At 43.3% G+C, this 20,142-nt stretch overlaps 1 protein-coding gene across 1 annotated transcript in view; it reads right to left on the reverse strand.

Moving 5' to 3' along the window:
- LOC146821914 (pepsin A-like) overlaps positions 1–20,142 on the reverse strand; it is a 310,154-nt gene that overhangs the window by 223,585 nt on the left and 66,427 nt on the right. Inside the window, exon 3 of the mRNA XM_085609935.1 lies at positions 8,187–8,304. Within this exon, the coding sequence (XP_085466061.1) occupies positions 8,187–8,304 (118 nt within the window). The remainder of the gene's footprint in view (positions 1–8,186; positions 8,305–20,142) is intronic.

A 20,142-nucleotide genomic window follows, 5' to 3' on the forward strand; every position in this document is an offset into this window, starting at 1 on the left:
AGGGTGCAATGCATTTGAAGAATAGGACGCGCCAGTTTAAGTTTTCCATGTGTTTTTGTTTTGCAAGGGGTTGTGTGACGGAACCACGCATGTGTTTACTTCGCACGCTGCTTTCACGCGGTCCTAACCGCGCAACTCTTAACCACGCATATTCCTTTACCACGCATGCCTTTGCAACGAAATATGAGTTGTTAAGGCATGTACAGCAAAGACATTTGCCTGGTTAAGACTTACAAAGTACGTCTTACCCCCCGACCTTTGCCCCCTGCCCTGAGACTTAAAATCCTCCATCTTCTGAAAAGAACTTCTCCCCCAAGCCCTAAAAATGTCCCTGCCCCAGGCCTAAAACCTACCCGCCCTCCCCTAATTCATAACAACTACCCCGCCCTCCCCTAAGCCCTAACAAACTACCGCGACACACCCAAGCCCTAAAAACTACCCTTCCCCCAAGCACCCAAAAATGTATCTTGATCCCTGCCCCCCGCCCTGAACTGTAAAACTGCTCCCCAAGTCCCTGAGACCTAAAACTATCCCACTCCCTCCTGAAAACCAACCCCCTCCCCCGAACCCTAAAAACGTCCCTGCCCCGAATCCCTCTACACTATCCTGCACTCCCCAAGCCCTAAAAACTATCCTGAGCCCTAAAAACGACCCTGACCCATCCCTGAAAATACCCACAACCCCCAAGCCCTTAAACGTACCCCAACCCATGATAACTACCCCCACCCGCCAACACCCTGCCCCACTCACCTTATCGCATACTCTCCCGAACCTCCCTGCTTCTGCCCAGCAGCAGCTAGACCGCACACTGCCTTAACCTCGCAAATGCGTGGTTAAGGCATATGCGTGGTTAGGGCAAGCATGGTACTGCTTGTGTTTTTGGAACACGCGTGGCTCTGCCCGCGTTGTTCCGACTGTTTACCGTTGCAAGGCATATCTCTCCCTTTCACATTTAATACAGAATAACTTTAGATTGGGAACAGGTAGAAAAATTGTATTTACACTCAAATGGATTATAATTAAAAATCTTCTTTAACAATAAAGATGGATATTAAGTCACAATTCATACAGTGCCACTTTTAGAAAGTTGGCATTTTCGTAACCCAACCATTTGTGCCTTCTTTCAGTATCTTAGGTCACATGACTGTAAATGACTTTGCTCTTGGGTTTTGTGTATTGCTTCCACACAGTAACACAAAGGGTTCTTAGATGTGGACAGGAAGGCTATTCTGGTAGAATGACTGGGAGGAGTTTCAACCAGCCTCACTTACACTTCAAAGGCTGTTGCCTCTTGCACACACCCCAAGGACTCTGACACCATTCCTGCCCTGCCTTTTGTCACCTCTCAGTTTGGAGCCTAAATAGGGGAAAGGGAAAGTTTTTCCAGATGTGGCGGTAGGAGAGAGCATACCCCCATTCAAAGGCTGGCACCAGGTATAAATATTGGACCTCCAGAGCCACTTTCTCAGAACACTCCTGGACCAGTGAACATTACAGAAGAAAGTCTCCTTTGCTGCCAGAGGACTGCCCTGCTGCTTGAGGACTGCCCTGCTGTCTGAGAAGGAAGGCTGGACCTACTTACCTTCATCCCAGGCTAACCTGAGTGATTCCAAAGTGATAGTTAGCTGACCTACTGCTAAAGCACCATAACAAGTTCCAGAGGCCTTTCTGTAACTGCCTAGCTGACCTGCTGCACTGGAACAGCAAAGGGCTCTGCCAGAGCCCTGCAGGCCTCTGCTGGAGTGAGTCACTGATTCCCCAAGATGTGCCTCTCCAGATCTTGGACCCTGCACTGGCTTCAGAGTGTACTTCTCTGCAAAGAAAGGTGAAAATCCCGAAGATTGGGATGCGTTGGCACTCTGCTACCCATGAAGACCGCCAAAATGAAGCTCCTATGAGATGTGCTCTTCGTTCTACAGTGACTGCCAATGACGACTGGCAACAGCAGTGGCAGCCCATCTGTTACTGCCAATGCGAAGCACAGCAAAATCCGACAGGCATTTCATGCTCCAGGCCTGTTTGCATCCATGATGTTCTCCCTGTTTCTCATGGCCTCATCCACCTTGACAGAAACTCCTTGCGCCAGACTCAGAAGGTATCTCTTCCATCAAGTCCATATGACAGTGAGTGGCGCTGTGTGTTTTTAGGCACTATTTTCACTTAAAACTTATAAATTGCATGTCTCTGGTTTTACCAAATAGATTTCTGTTGTTTGGGTATCATTTCATTTATTAAAATTTACTCTATTTTTCTATATTAGAGTGGGATTTTTCGTGTGTTGTTTTTTCTCTTTATTTTAGTTTGTGTGCTCCATAATTACATCACTGGATTAATCACTTCAGAAACGCCGGCCAGCAATTTAGCTGGACATGGATCAGAAGGCAAACCAGATTTGAGGGTATTAAGAGCTGCTAGTGAGTCCCACACTGGTATAGGTTCAAAGGCTGTGAGTTTGGCAGAGGTGGATGAAGGCGACAGCCGGGTGGGAACAATATCCACTGGCAGGCTATCCCCGTCGCCGAAGTTAGTTTGAAGAGCCAGAACCTTAATAATGAAAACAATGGAGAGTTCCTCACACCAAACAAGCAAAGGGGTGTGGATGCTGGCCTCTGTTTTGGGGGAAAGGAAGCTTTGAACAAAGTTAAAAATTCCTTTGGCATGATTACCTGATTGGGCTATACGCTCTCCATAGTAGAGCCTTTTAGCTTGAGCAATGGTGGCATAATACATCTGTTATGCCTTTTTAAGAGCTGTTCTAGCCATGGGGCAATAATCCTATCTCCATATGCGTTCCAGCCTTTTACATTGCTGTTTCTGCTTTTTCAAGGAGCTAGAAAACCATGGCTTAGAGGTGGGATTCCTAAGGCGCTTGGGCCAGGTCTCAGGCGTGAGGCGCTTCACCGCCTTTTCTATCCAGTTGTTGAAATTTCCAAAGGCTTCATTCAAATTGTTAGCTGTCGGAGGACAGGTCTCGGCTAAAGCCAAACTAAAAGCCGCTGGATCTATTCCATGGACAGCTTTCCCCTGCTGTCCTGTAAGTGGCCTTGCCTGCTTAGACTTAGTTTGGACATGCCACGAAAAATGAATCAGAAAGTGGTCAGACCACGTGACTGGCAGGGGATCCTCTACAGTCAGTGGGGTGTTAGAACGGATCAGGTCCAAAATGTGGCCATCATGATGAGTGGGTAAGGTAACACATTGTTGTAGTTGGGCAAGCGTCAAAGAATCAAGAAACTCCTGTATGTCCCCCAATTCATAATTGTCTATATCAATGTTAAAATCCCCAAGGAGCACAAAGTGAGAGTAATGAAGTGCCCGAGGGATGATCACCTGGTCAAGAGTTTTGAGGAGTGGGCCAGCAGGACCAGGAGGTCTGTGCATCAATATACCTCCCAATGTATATTGAGGGGAGATGTTGATGCAGAAGTCAAGGGCTTCCAGCTCCGCCGGCTCCCTTACCTCGCTCTATTGACAATTCTAGTCATCCCTTAACACAGCAACTCCGTCCCCACGCCCTGATTTTCGATCAGCTCTACTGATTTTGAAGTCGTCAGGGATAGTCTCTCAATAACCAGGCTGGAGTGCTCTGTTAACCATGTTTCGGTGAGGAAAAGCAGGTCAATAGACTCATCAGTGAGCAAGTCAAAGATGTTCTGCGCATGTTTAACAGCGAGCGCACATTAATCAGAGCCGCTTTTATCGTGTGCTCCCTATGTCCACCTCTGAGCAAGCTAATACAGGGAGGGGAACCTAAGGACTACAGTGATAAGCAAAGCTTGCATTTGCTACATTCCACAACTGCATTAACCACTACGTCCCACCTGCAAACTCCGACACACTTCAGGGGGTTTAAGGATAGACGCTCATCCCTGCTATAGGAAATTAACTGAGGCTTACTAATAAAGGTGTCACGGGCAGCATGGCTGGTGCTGGCCCCTTCCGGGACACTGACAAGTGCACAAAGGCTTGCCTTAGGTACGCCAGCGGCACGTCGGTGCAGCGCACATTTTTATGTTGGACCCCCCCTTGGACAACTAGAGCATGCACGCACCAAAATTGGCGTCTCTGGTTGTCCCAAACAGGAAGGGAAGCTTAGGCCTGATGGGGCTCCCATTGTTCCCCGCAGGCACGTAACAGTGGGAGATTCAAATTCAACACGCTACAGTAAGTGACAGTAAATACAGAAAATTAAACACTGAGCAAATATAAAACGTATATTAAAAAAGCACTTGTTTGAAAGAGCAGCAATTTTAGTTGTGAGCAGCCTAAGAATAAAATGCAAGTGCAGATCAACAAGACGTAGAGTCAATAAAAGAAACGAAGACAAGGCGAGGGCGTCCGAGCAGCGCGCATTTTTATGTTGGACCCCCCTTAAAACAAAGACGAACCATGCAGTCCCAATCACCAGGACCACTCTATCCACACTCTTAGCTAGATTTGCGAAGATGTCATGCAATGCAGCCCAGCATCTAAAGATGCTATGCTGCGTTGTGTGACAGAGAGCAGTAGAGCTCTGTATCTAGAGTGATATGGCACTCTCCTTAGCACGGGCGCATAATCAAGCAGCCGCGCACCACACACACACCTTTGCACCATACTGCAAAGGTTTCTGTGTAAGTCTAGCATACATTTTGTACTGGAAAGGTAGCCTTCCAGTACAACATACACTGCTTAGACTATCTTTAAAATGTTCTTACTTTGTATGTGAGCGGTATAGTGTAGCACACATACAACCTCGGAAAATAGAGAAATACAACAGCTGCTTTAAATTGCCATCATTTTTGCGTGCAAAATGCTGTCTACTATTGTTAGTAGATGGGGTTTTGTATCAGAAAGCATGGGTGATAACACAGGAGCACCCATCTACCACCCATGTAATGCTCCTCTGACGCAGAGTAATGCAAAGCAGCGGATTGAATTACTTTTAGGCAGTTTTCCAGTGCAAAACAAGTTTTCGCACTGGAAAGTAATTCCAACAAAAAAATGCCTTAATGATGCAAACCCAGCACAAAATGTTTGTAAATCTAGTCCTCTCAGTCTCACCAAGGCCTAAACTTTGATGGAACATTACTGGTTGCTCCATCAAGCCTGCTTCAGCTTCATGTTAGGCTGCATCTCATGCAAAGTTGCCAGAATTATCAGCTCTCCATACCTGTAAAACCCAGAATACAAACAAGCCTTTTCCACCAATGCACCCCAGAACAACATCAGAGCTGCAACCCTCATGGAAAGTCAGAAAGAAGCTGAAAATATCTCACTTCAGAGACAACTACATCGCCACATGATAGGATTCACCAGCCATGAACACCCTGCTTCTTTGTACATGGTCCTGAATCATAACTCAGCCCTCATACTCATGTCCAGTACTCCATTACTCTCTTGCTATGTTGACACTCTACGAGACGTATACATGCATGTGTACATACTTTCTCCCTAATTATGTGCCAAGGCATATAAAATCACACATAGTCTCACAACGCCTCAACTACAATGGCTCCAAATAACTCTTTGGCTTAGGCCCTGCCATACTTGAACTGCGACCATCCCAGTGAAACCTATCATTTAGTGCTCTTGATGTTGTGAAACTCATTTGTGCTTAACAAGTCTACTGTTTTGTAGCATTAAACCTCACTGTATCTTTTTTTCGTAATGTCAATCTTTGGCCTATTATATTTCTCAACAAAAAGCTTTTTCTTCCTCATATTAAAAACTGCTTATCTTTTCACATTTGTCAGGCATATATTGTTCTGCCCTTTACTAAACATGTACATACAATAAACCCTTACATGGCTTCTCCTAGAGCGCTATTCAGCCACTCATGGCCAGGTTCTAGGAGGACCAAATACCCAAAATATAATAAAAAGTTGAGGCCAAAATATTAGGGAATTGGGAATTGGCCCATTTAGTAGTGGCTGAGCAGGATGGCACATGTTTTAGGGAACCTAAAGGTAAACCTATTGAAATAATTGTAGTCAACCCAATGCATTGTATAATAGAAGGTCAAGGTGGAAAATTCATATTTGTCCTAGGTGAACATGATTACTCCGTCAAGCTGTTTTTGCATGTTGTTCAACCAAAAACACAACATATGGACAAGTTGTCAATAAAGGTCCAGACGTCTAGGGCTGCAGAGTAAGGAGTCACAGAACCTGAACTGAGTCCAGGAAACAAGAGCTTAGAATGTTTTAGAGGCAGGAGATGGAAAAATAATTCCCACAAGGGAAGTGAAGTCCATTGTCAACGTGCTCTCCCTTCTTCTGAGCCTGTGTAAGTATTTGATGTACTGGCCATTCAGAAAACTGCAGACACACAGTTGGGTGTGAGCCAAGTCTCTCTGGCCACCATCACGAAGAGACAATCTAGATTTGATTTACAAATAAGATTGTGATGAAAGAAGCAATGAGAGTTTCTTACGGTGTGTTGTGTTCAGTGCAGCTTTGATGCAGTGGAATTTAAAATGGATGATTTGCTTGCGGTGTAAGATGTAATAGGGTTGAGATGTAGAAGGGAATCAGCAGTGGAAAAGGTTTAGTTTATAATGCTCTACAAGTGGATCTGCTAACAAAGATTTGCTGATCCGATAGGAGTGTGAGTTGGTTGCGTTTTCGGCAAAACTAAGGTGACATCCTTGTTTTTTAATAGCTTGATTTAGGGTATTTGACATTTGAACAATTTTGTGACTCACACAGAAATCCTCAGACAACAACCATGAAAAAAGCCAGCGTACTAAGTTCACGTGGACAAATTGTAGGAGTACTCAGAAGGTAACACACAACAGAGACGGAGGATAGACCAAACATTTCTGGTAGCCAAAAAACAGAAGCACGAAAATGTTGATAGTGAAGAAAGCCCCGTAGCTTAGTGGTTCTAGGAGAAGCTGCTAACCAGAATGTCTGGCATTGCAGTGGGTGGGCAGAGTCAATGTAGACAAGAGGGGCTTTCTTGGAAGAGGCTCACAATCAGAGGAGGACAGATTAGATTAACACGTAGGGGCTCATTACGATTTCGGTCAGAATTGCCTCCGACCGACACCATCTTGGACTTGGGACCGACCGACCTCCAGTTGTCGGTTCTGCCCACCTGATTACGATGCGACCAAACACTGTTCGGTCGGATTCCCATTATTCTCTATGAGAGGTTGTGTTACAGCCGTAAGCCGGCCGTAACACAGGCTCCTATGGAGAAATGGCATTGTGTGTAAGACCCTGCACCCTGTTGCAGGCACCCCATGGCCCCTGCTACACAGTACAGGGTTTTACAGGGGGGTACCATAGGTATCCCTTCGACCACCAACCATAGGCTGCAGGGCAGCCAGGGGCACCCAAAGTGACTATCCAACAGCCTTTCCGTGTCGGATTGGCCGGCACGGAAAGGCTGTTGGAATCCGACATCGTAAGGGGGTTATGGTTCGGTTCCGACCAACAAGAATACTCTGAGAACAGGTCGGAATAACCGTCCATATTTACGTTTCGACCACAAACATTGTAATCGGGTGGTCGGAACGCAAACCAACCAACTTGGTAGGAAAGCCGCCGACGCGGTTGGAAAGGCTCCGACTGGCTGTCAGAGGCTTTCCGACCGGCATTGTAATCGGCCCCACACCGTAATCAGAGAGAGCTAGGAAGATGTAATGGGGAAGGGACACTAGAGAAATAAAATACCAGCAGTATTGAGAAAACCTTTGCATGTTAAATGGTAATGGTGAGATTCAGCACAAGTTATATGATGCTATGTGTATTTATTTATAAAGTTACCCACAATAGTATCCTGGTACTCAGCTTATGTGTGTTTATCGCTACCTATGGTAGGTTGGTTTTTTGAAAAGCCAGGACTTCTGTTTCTTCTGGGATTTAAGAAGAGAGGAGGGGGCTCGGATGTGGAGTGGGAGGCCATTCACTTTCTGTTTGAAACTTTTGAAACCACGCGTGGGGCAGGTGGTGTTAATTTACAGGGATACGTAGGGGATCAGTTTACTATGTTTATATGACCCTTTTGTCTCGACCTTGAACTCTTTATCTTTTGAGTTTGTTGACTTTTCATTGCATGCCTGACAACTCTTGCAGGCTACGTGCCTGATTTATACACTGATGGACGGCCAGTTGTTGCGCCAGGGTGGGAGATTGAGCTCGGGAGTTCTGCATCTGCACAATTCTATGACTATTACACCGAAAAATAAAAATACTTACAGCAGGCAGCACTTTTGCATGAGATCGATGGGACCCAGAGATTAGACGAGCCAGTGTCAAAGGCCACAGTGAACTCCTGGGCAGGGGTCCCAATAGAGATTTTGCCAAAATATGAAACCTATTGGAAAACAGAAGTAAAGTGAGCCACAGATGTTACATTAAACACTAAAGATCTTGTCACGGTCGTCCAATTTTCTTGGCTTTGACACAACAGCCACTGTTTACCTGGTTGCAAATAGTTAAAAAACTACTGAAACAACTGCTGTTCATTCATTGATAATTGTTGATTCTCCCTTAATAGATGTCCAACTTGGATTATCAGTGTCTGGTTGTTTCTCTGGAGGAGTCAGTGGCGGCTACAACTATAAAAATATGGTGAGGCGCTTCGTCTGTTTCACAGCCATGGGATTGCTGGGTGCGCATTGTGCATGCCGGGCTGGCCGTAGCAATAGAGCTGACCAACCTGACATGTGAACTGCAGTGGCAGCTGTAATCCTGGAATTGCAGGATTCAGCCCCGCCCCCTGCTCTCGCACTGCGGCGTTTAAGTAAAATGGCATTGACGTGGCATTTTACTTATTCGTGTGTGCCTGCTGTGCTTGCAGCAGGTGGGGCGACGCTCCTCTGCTCAAATGGAGGAGCCAACCCTGGGAGAAGTATTTGTTGATCATTCTCATGGGTGCTTCCTGTACCATCATGGAAATTGTAGCATGTTTGCCGAGCTACCTTACCATGCTTCAAGAAATACATCATCCATTGTGTTGAGGAGGGATGTGCCTGTCCTGAAGCATACAAATAAAGGCAGCCACTTCACCATCCTAGTCGAGAAATTGGCACGAAAATATACCAGTAAATGACCTTCTGATATGATTCCTGCGAAATACCAATAATTATCTGGAGCACAGAAAGTAAGTTAATAATGCAGAAGGTAATGGAAGAGTTGTATCTTATCATAAATATGATTCATATTTATTCTGCGTGGTATTAGTTGTATCTTCTTTTGATTGATAATGGCATACAATAAGTTAGACATGCATAATACTTTCAAGTGGCAAGAATGTAATTACAGTGTCTAACAGAGATGTTTGCTTATATTGTATATGATTACGGGTTTCAAAGGTTTTCCACTGATTTCAAATAGCATCAGATACAGCCCTGTATACATAGTGTATACAGCAGTTGGTGTCATACACAATAAAAAGAATCATTTTTATGATTAGATAAAACAACTCTTGCAATGTGTTGTAATTATTAACTTACTTGCTGTGGTCCAGTCAGTTATTGTCATTTCATGTCAGTGACTGTTTTGCCATCACTCCTATTACATTTTATGGTAGCAAATGTGTAGTCTGTTTTAGCATCAGTGGACTGGACTCTTTTTTACCTTGGGCACTGTACATATAGCCACTGTAACTTAGGGATGTGCGTTTAACTAGTACCACTGGATCCTTATAATAGATAACTCAAACCCATCACAGCATTAAAGACCTTATGGCCATGAGAAAATAAGTAGTTTTTAAACAAAAGTGTTTAGAATAAACTAATGATGCGGTAAGATTTGCAAAATGTGTTTGTCAAACAACAAAGCTTACCTCCTCGTTATAACACACGTTAGCCGTATCACAAAGCTCCCTGGTGAAGTGTGACTACCAGGGATATGTTTACAGCTTTTTCAAACGAGATTTTTTTGTGGCACCTCTGCCTTTTATTAAAAAGCTTTTACGCTGAGTTCTACGGAATTCAACGTCAGCAGTATTTAGACCTTGTGTCATTGATTTCCACATAATCTTCTGCATTAAATATTAGGCAATTATTAAAACACAAGCACCAAAATCAGTCATAACATTGTTCACTTTAAAATTATACAGCATCAGAGAACTCCTAAATTGTTGACGTCGTATGATAAATATTGCACTTCATTAAAGGCTGAAATGTATGGAAAAGTGAGAATATGAAATTTACCTGGGACGTTAATGTTAGCAGTAGAGTTAGAGATGGGCATAGAAACGTTATACATGGAAACTCGGTGAAACGCCTGACAAATAGCTGTTTCCATAGCCATAGGTTAGGCCTGCCCTATAGTCTAAATTTTATTCCAGGGGTGCACTAACCTAACTAAAAGCAGAATGCCCTAGACAGATGCAATGGTCCTAAAGGGCATGTGTGGTGTGAGAGGTCGACATGTTTCTTGCCTTGGGTAGCCCCTAACTGGTCTGGTGGCAATTCATCAGGACCAAGTGTGAAAAGAATTCTATAGAGAATTTTTCAACTCTTACAATACCGCAATGCTGGTTCTGGTGAGGGTTCAGTGGAGTAATAACCAGCTGTGCCTGTGAACACCAGGTCCGATTGACCTAGTGTTATGAGACCCCTTGATTAGTAGGTCTAGGCTGACGGGAGCTTTTCAGAGTGTCTCGTTGCTCACAGTGCAAGAACAGCGCGGCAACTAGCCTTGTACCTACCCCTGCTCTACTTCCTGTGAAGAATTCTTAAACAGATCGTTGTAAATACCGTTATTCCCTGAATTAATTTTTTTAAGTGGGTGATCTGTGAATCTATTACACACATTTTGTAGAGAAATGTTGTGTTTATGTTTCATGCAACATTCATGAAAAAAGTTTCTTTTAGATCAAAGCAGGACCTCACATATGAGAAATGGGAGGCTGGTACTGGCTTCTACGTCATACGGTTCCAACATCATGTCCGGGTTGTTCATGTTATTTGTAGGTGTGATCATTGTTGTGGACCCCAACGGTAGAATTTGTTTCTGCTTTGTCTTTCTCCAGAGTATTGATTTTGGTAGTTGTTCCGTGTGCATGGACGGTTCTGGCCGCGTCCGCAGCCTTGTTCTAAAAAACCGGGTGGTAGCAGAGATGGAAGTTTGTGAGGATTTCTGGATGTACTGGGTTCTTCGTTCAGATCCGATTCTTCAATTGAAGTATTAGAGGAATCTGAGAAGGTGATGTGTTGGTTGTTCCTGAATCTGCCCCAATTACGGGTCCTGGGGGGACCTCCCTTATACTCTCACCGAATAACCCGTTTAGACACCAGATTTCATTGTGGTGTAGATACATTGACGATGTCCTTTTACTATGGAAAGGAAACGCCGCCACTTTATCATCTTTCATGGAGTGGCTGAACAAATCCCAAACTCACCTAAAATTCACATGTGAACATAAAACAAATGATCTGCCATTTCTAGACCTGAACATACACGCAGAAGAAGGCATGATTGGAACGTCACTTTACCAGAAACCAACGGAGAGAAATACACTACTACACTACTCAAGTTACCACCCACGTGGGCTTAGAGACGGACTACCTTATGGACAATTCCTTCGGATCCGCAGGAACTGCAAATGGCGCAAGGACTACTTTAAAGAATCCGATGTGTTGTGCAAGAAACTCATGGATAGGGGCTACCCACGCAGATTGGTTTCACGAGCTCGGAAGAGAGCCTGGTACTGCCACCGGGATGTCTTACTTACACCACAACCCAAGAAAACCAACTCTCGGATACCATTTGTTTCCCAGTTCAGCCCAAGTAGCAATGAAGTCAAGAAAATCATCACACGAAATTGGACACTCCTTCGCACCAACAAATCCTTCCGAGAACCACCCCTCTTTTCGTACAAACGCGGTAACAATTTATCTAACCACTTGGTCCATGCCATCACTTGGCCTAACAAACCTACCACACCTAACACCATTACCTTCAACTGGGGTCTACCACTCATATTGGGCCACTACAAATGCCAATCATGTAGTGTTTGTGAACTAACGATCAACACCAAGGAGTTCAGGTTCAATAACCAGTCACATGTCCTGAACACTTTTACCAATTGTCGCTCACAGAATGTGATCTATGCCATTGAATGCCCATGCCACCTCATCTACATTGGACAAACGACTCAGATGATTAAACAAAGAATCATTCAGCACAAAAGCAGAATAAACTGCAGAACTACCACAGCACCACTGGTTACGCACTTCTTGGAAAAGAACCATGATGCCCTAGACATAAAATGGCAAAAAATTGACCAACCTCGCCTTCCACCTAGAGGTGGCAATCTCCAAGCTCTTCTAAACAAAAGCGAATGCAAATGGATAACACGCTGCAATTCTGTACATCAGGGTCTTAACACAATTGATGAGTGGAACAGTACCATCCATTACACCACCTGAGACCCTGCTAATTTTTCTGTACCCTCTGTACTCAGGAACTACCATGTTAGATTCTCTACGCCATTCCGGATCAGCCCATAGACCTCATTATAATCCCATTGTGCTGCTTGTAAATATGTAAATAATTGAATTGTTACCACAGGCTTAATGTATTGTGTAAACCCTGAATTTGTTTTTGTTTTTGTTTTCTCCAACTGTCAGCATCCGTCAGCATCCTTGTTTTCCACTATTCCTGCTTGTAAATATGTAAATAATCGATATGTTGCCATGGGCATAATTAAACCCTATTTCTGTTTTCATACTGCGAGCATCCGTGGCTTTTACATACCCCCACTCCTCCACTTCTCCTTGCCCCCTTTTCAACTGCCTCTTTTGTCCCACTCTCACCGTCCTCCTGGATCAGGCCACAGATCTTATCCACATGCCAGACTCACTCCCCAGGTTGCCAGACGTGTCACTATACCATTTTGCTACTTAGACGAGTGACTGGTTAATTGATTGTATGATACCTTGTAATTCCGACTGTTTACATCCGCGACAGTCTCATCTCCCTGCTCCGCTCACACTCCTCCCCTTCTTCTTTCTCCCCCCCTTGTGCACTTGCCCCTTTTCCAATCACCTCCTTCGCCAACTAACTCTTCTCTTTCCTTCTCTTCCTCCCGTCACTTAGCGTCCCTAACTACGGCCCCACCGACTGCAGCCCCTCCCCCTGGCTCCCGCACCCAATGAACGGCTTCCCCGTCCCTCCTGCCCCTCCTCCTTATAATTCGCCCACACGATCAGAACCGCTGTGACTGATTGTTCGAGCACACGTCCGTTGCTCGCTTCGCTGCCGCTGATTTACTCCTGGCACCGGATTCACTCCTCCTCCCGTGCTCTATTAATCGGGTAAGGTTCTCACTCGGACACGGCCTCTCCGCCCACGATCCCGGGCTGTCCTTGATTTAACTTAACTTCTGCCCCCGTCTTTGGTTCTCCTCAGGCGCTGTCCCGCCCTCCTGCACCGCGGCACTAATTGACATTGCCTGCCGCTACCCTACATCATAATTCAATTTTGGTAAGTCGCTTGTTTACATTGCCGTTCTCCACCCACTTCCGATTCCCCCCGTTTCACTCATGTCCGATTCGTGATTTCCCTCTTTTAAATTTCCGCAGACACCCCGGGGAATCCCTGGACCCCCGGTTTGCACCGCGATTCGCCGCCAGTAATTCACGGCCTTCCAGCTTTCGCCTCACCTCTTGAAGCCAGGTAGGCTCCGATCGCACATTGCCCCTTCCTTTCCTCTTCCTCTTCTTCTCCCACTTTCCCTTCTTCCCCTCCCGTTCAGCCGCCCTGATACTTTTTTCATCCACAGAGCACTCCACAACATAGGCATCCCAGGTCCTGATGATGATCCTAAATTGAGAGGATCAAAACGCCGTCGACCACTGTCCACCAGCACCAACTCCTCTGGCGCATGTCAATTCGGTTCACTAAATCAATGAAAAAAAGCAAATACACCATTGTATAATTTGTTGAATGAACCGTTTAACTTGTATATATTGTATATTCTTCCGCGCCGCTTGCTGTGGTTTTCTCATGTTGTCACTAGCGCCGTTACCTCACCAGCACGAGCACTTTACACACGTTCTACACTAGGGTTGCCTTGGTATTGATACCCTGTAGTGCAGTAACTACCATTGTATCCTTTCTTTGATCTTCTAAATACATGACGCCTATAGGCGCTTGAAAAGAACTACTTGAAGCCTCCTCTTTTTGTGCTGTTGTTTGTAATGTCTTGTACATACCAGTCTAAATAATCTAAATATATCCTGCTGAGATATTGTTGCACTTACATCATGTCATTTTAGTGAGCTGCAGCTGTGTTACAATATTGAAAACACACGTCACTATCCCTGAATATTAGATGTAAACACATTTAGAATTTGGACGAGTGCGCCTGTGCACTGTCAGTGACCTGGCCAAAGAGGGCATGAAAGAGCTGAAACTGGATCATAAATTAGAAACTGATCCGAACAGAGGGCCTCAAAATCCTTAAGATGTCCCTGATATACCATAAACCATACAGCAACTACCATCAACCCAAAGTGTTGTTTCCTCACCCTCAAATATATTAAATGCATGTAGGGATGAGAAGGGCGTTGGACGGTGTTGGACGGTGTGACCTTCATATAGATTCGATGACGTTATTCTGGGTTCGGGGAGGTAATGCCAGAGGTAGGAAGTAGTGCATTTAACCACTGCAAATACGTGCGGTAGATGGAAAATGGAGCATTATTAATGGCAATGACACTGACGGTGTACATTCAACAAACAGAGTTGTAGTTAGACACTGTGTCAGTAAATGTTAAGAATCTTCAAACCAGTGGCATACATGGAAAAAGTATTTTAACTTGTTATTAGAGGTTAAAGGGGAGATGGGGGTCTGGGTAAGCTCCTCCAGCACGTCTGCATCCCACAACAATCTCTTTTGGAAATGTTATTGCTTAATTTTGTTTTTTAATTATTTAATTTTCCTATGTAAATATTAGTTAAATTTAGTGTGTAATAACATAACAATTGTTTTATTAATTACTTTTGTATTAATTTACTTAAGTGTGATAATGTGTAGTTTAACACTGGATTTTGTATTTGTTAAATATTATATTGTATTCAAAAGGTTTAATTTTGAATTGTATTTAATCATTTCGTATTTTTACATTTTTTACACCTTCACCAAGTTAGTCTAGAATGCAGTGGGAATAGTTATAACCCGGTATTTGTAATTGCCCCTTTGACGTCCAACAACGTCCCCATGTTGGTTTAGATTGGAGGGAGAATAATAAATATCACCCATTTTGTGTCCAACACCTTTCCTGAGTTAATTTAGATTGGAGTTGGAATAGTAAATTTCAACCCTTTAGTGTCCAACACCTTCCCTAAGTTTGTTCATATTGAAGTAGGGATAGTAAATGTCCCCTCATTAGTGTTTAAGATGTTCCTCAATTTAAGTATAATAAAAAGGCGTCACACATATTTTAAAAATTTTATTTTTTGACAATTTTAATTTATTTTATAATTTTACATTTTGTCAAATATATTTTTATGAAAATAATAGCAATTTAAAAGTTAAATAAATAAAAACATTTATTTGTTTTAATTGTAAAAAACCCAGAAATAAATCAGACTTTATACATATTTGTATTATGTATATTTCCACATTTTATTTTATATAAAATATAGTTTTTACACATTTTTATAATTTTTATATCCATTTTTTAAAACACAGTTTAACATTTATCCTTAGTATATATTACTATTTAATTTATACTTTGCAATTTTTGCAACATATTTTACAACATTGTTTGATATGTTTATCATTTTTAATAATTTTCTACATTTTTGTTAACATTAATTTAACATTTTTACTATATTTCCTAGTGATTTCTATGGGGAGATAGTCTTTTTTAGTTTCATTTGGAGGTCATTTTTACCGCTTCCTTCTATTTTGCAGTCTATTGTTGTTACTTTGGGTCTTTCTTCCAGGAGGTTAGTTGCTGCCATTTCTCAGGACAGTTAAGTTCCTTTTTAGGGATTTCTTAAGGGTTTTGAAGGTAGGGGGGAATGTAGGATGGTCGTGTATAAGTTGGATATAGTGTTGCACTATGTTGTTGTGTCACTATTGTTAAAATATATTATTAATGTATGATTATCTTATTTCTAAAATATGGGATGTTACTTATGGTTTGATGATTATGTCCCTCATTTTGATGGCGGTCGGACAAGTGTACGACCGCCAGCAGTAGGATTGGGACCGCCCGACAAGTACTCAGCAGTCCCACCTGCGATATTATTACACAAGGCGGTCAGAATGATGCCTTTTTCTATTGCAGTTTGTGCTGTGGCCCAGAAAGGAGCCTCACCACAAGTTGCATTAAAAAAATGGGATGTTTTTAAACATCCATGCACCGTGTGCCAGGCACCATGTGGTGCCTGGTACAAAGGGCGTGGATGTTTGGGAGTGCACCACATGCGCCCCCCTGGCCTTATAGCAGAGGCCCACAGAGAAGTCGCTTTCCGACAGCCTTTCCAAGTCGTTGGGACCGCCATGAAAAGGCTGTGGGAAATGGACATCGTAATCCCTAGGGCAGTGATTGCACAGGCACTGGCTTCATTGTAGGAATCGCTGTCCGACTGTCGCCCCGACGTGCTCCTTGAGCCTGTCGGAGTCAGTGGTCTTTCTCCACCGCCCACGATGCTCCAACCACCGGTATCTTAATCCTGCGTTCGAACCGCTGTCCTAGATGTTGCGCCACTGTGTGTGTGTGTGTTGTGACCAGCAGCAAGTCACTACACACACTTACTGTCACTGAAACGCCAGTACACACATTCCACCTGCTTCGAGGCAGTGTGATTGTGTGTCTGAACTGACATTTGGCTAGTGTTGTGTGTGTGCTGGCAGTGTGTTGGTGGCTGGTAGACAGTATGTGTATTAACTTGCCTGAGGTGTATTTGTAAGTTGTTTGAGGTTTGGGTGCGTGGTGGTGTGTTAGTCCTGTTGACTCATAAAAGTGATGGGCCCTTGTTTGGTGATGTTTGCAAATGTAAGTGTAATGTGTCGGGCACAGCTGGCAGTATGAATGGTTTTCTTTGTTTGGCGCATGAAAGGCGTGTGAATGGACTATATAGCAGTTAGGACCCAATTTCGAGATTGACGGTCTGACCTCCAGAGAACCGCGTCCATCTACTCCATGCCAACTCTGCTCCGGTGGATAACTGCACGTCGTATTACGAGTTGAGCACTCCCAAACTCACACCGCCGCCCTGAAGGTCCTACCAGCGGTTCTGCGTCAGAATCGCAGCAGGCCGATTTGTTGTCGATGAGATGGCGGACATCGCCAGGATAGCGTTTCCACTGCTGGGTATATTACGAGCACGTGACATTGGCGGTCTCACGGCGGGATCCAGCCAACGGCGGTTAGTCAAAGTTAGTCTGTAGCAGATCTGCGAAGGACCCAAAACTTTAAAATAAAAATGGTTTTGCTGGAGCCAGATACCACACCTCTGAAATCTCGTTACAAGTGGCCACACCTGCAAAACAAACTAGAAAACCCACCCCTAACTTGACCTACATCCTTTGCCATTCCAGACTGAGCAGCCATAGCCATCACAACCATAAATACTCTTTCATCAATCCTTTCCATAGTTTCACACTTTAACCACCACCATCACCCTCTAAGTACATCTGCACAACCTAAGCTGTTATTCCCCTCTTGGAAATCCTTTTCAACTCACTACCTCAAATTTTTTTCACCCCTCACTATGGGCCTAAATAATCCAGCCTTCAGTGAAAGGGAATTAACAAGCATGGTGGGTGAAATCATCAAAGTTGAGCCCCAAATTGTTGGTACACATGTACAGTCTACTCCTTGTGAGAAGCTGGCCTGATATATGATGTACACTTATGTAAGTGGACACCTTGCACCAGTCCAGATAACCCTTATGGTGATTTAAGAGGTCTTAGACAACCTTAGAAAGCTCTCTAAGTGGTAGCTGTTGAGGGCAGCCTTCAGGCTTAGTCCAGAAGGAGTGTAAAGCAGCTTGTTTTACCAGAATGCAATCATGAACACAAGGTATGAGAGGCAACACAAGAGTGAGTTAGCTAATACAGTGTGATACTAAACAGATTTTATAATACACACAGGACTTGTAAGATTTTCAAGTTTTTTCTTTATTTCATTGATGCTGTCACATTCACAGCCAACGCGTTTCGCCCAAACATGGGCTTCTTCAAGGCTGTTAAAAATCATACAAAAGGTCATATCAGATTTATTCATATTAAAAACATGTTTCGTCGACAAACAACAATGTTCCTATTCTAACGAAGGATAGAGACGTGAGCACCACACCAAAGTTTTTGATGTTAAGAAAGCCAAAGACCTACTAATAAAGAGTAATATAATAGCGTGACACGGAAAAGTCAAAGTGACTTTAAAAGTTTTGAACAATGAAGCCCAAGATGCCTTGTCACCGAAAATAATGTGGGTAAGAAATAAGAATACATCGATGTGAGAGAGAGTATTCAAAAGTGAGACCGAGAAGCAGAACTATATCAGTTTTGAAATGTCGCTTACCAGAGAATCAAACTGTCAAACTGAGTGGCGCAAAGATATTCAGTCACAACAATGCAGAGAGTACACGACGTATAAAATCTAAAAATCGTAAAGAGAGATATAAGTAATGTCCAAAAGTTGATAGAAATACAGAAATTGCAAGTTTAGGATACTGGTTTCTAGTCAGTCCACAGTTACTGACCTTTAGAAACTAGCGTGTCATCTATATAGTAGAATATGCTGTAATATCCAACAATTAAAAACTTCCTGTTTTCAAAGTATCTTTAGCCGGAGTTGTCTGAAATGTGATTAGAATATTAATACTCAAGATATTAAAAACAGAGAAAAAATGTGCACGTAAAGTCACAAAGTTGCTAAGAAACGCACATGCAACTTCAATACTAAATGTCCTTACCGAAGTATGATGAAAGGCCGGTAGACAAACGTAAAAGATGATAGGTAATTCCACGACAATAGTTTTCCAGAACAGTCTAATCTGTAATGTTCCGATAGTAAGAAAACAAGATAAACACCGAAGTAAGGTTCCATGAAAAACAGAGAGAAAACGTTTTATTTAAGTGTAGACATCGTACACGCACATGTAAGCCGTAACAGTCAAGAACGCTTCGCCACCCAATCCTGCATACTTTCGAAGGAAACCAAGGTGTATTAAAACAGGTGTTAGCCCAAACGAGAGCATAGTAATGCTACTAATTGAAAAAAAAATGTATATAAAAAAACAAAACAAAAAATAATATTCCTAAAACGCTAAGGACAGCGGACCACCGAGACGTACAGCCTAATGTTAGGCACTTGCCCATACGTGTATTATACGCTAGTGCAATCCTATAGCATCATTGAGTTCCAAGCCCCAAGCGGCCACTCAAATCACAAATGCAATGACTTTCTGTGCATCCTAGACATGTAATCCCTGACGATCTGGCGCCAAATTGTTGGCGTTAAAGTACCCACTGCTAAGTCCAAAAAGCCCCAGCATCGCCATCTATTCACCTTACTTTATAGAGAGCGTGCGTCCAATTCTGAATGCTGGAGTCGTCTGCACAGGTACGAGCACCGTCGTGTAGGAGCGGTGACCGATTGGTTTCCAAGGCGCCCATATTTATATGTATATTGATGGCGTCCTTAGAAAAAACCCCGGAAACGGGGAATGACGTCAGTGCGCCAGTGCGTATTCTGCCCGAATGTCCTCCATCTTGGACTAGTTCCGATTCTTATAGTTATTCAAAACGTTATAAACGACAGAAGTCGTCAGATGGCAAGGTTGTTCATATATCATCTAATAAAAGAAAATCTCGTCCTCGTATCAGTTCTCTATCGGTATAGTTGCATTAAAAGTGTGAGATAAAATTTTTCAAAGTAACAATTTTAATAAAGAACAAAAAACTCCGGTACGGAATTGCACATTAATAATCAAACTGTAAACAAATCCAAAAGGTGTGCATTAGCACAGGGCGCCTAGAATTATCCATTCTCACATATACGGCGCAAAAATGAAACATACGTAATTGTGGACAATGTACATAGATAAGTTAAGAAGTCAGTCTAAAAGAGTCAGCCATATTAGAATGGTTCCGAGTGACCGAGCAGTTGTACGACTTGTTTCTTCACACGTAAGGCGATGAGTATTACACCCCATAACAACCTGTCTACATAGTAAA

The sequence above is a fragment of the Triturus cristatus genome, chromosome 6 (assembly GCF_964204655.1).
Source record: "Triturus cristatus chromosome 6, aTriCri1.1, whole genome shotgun sequence".
In the NCBI taxonomy this organism is placed as follows: Eukaryota; Metazoa; Chordata; class Amphibia; order Caudata; family Salamandridae; genus Triturus; species Triturus cristatus.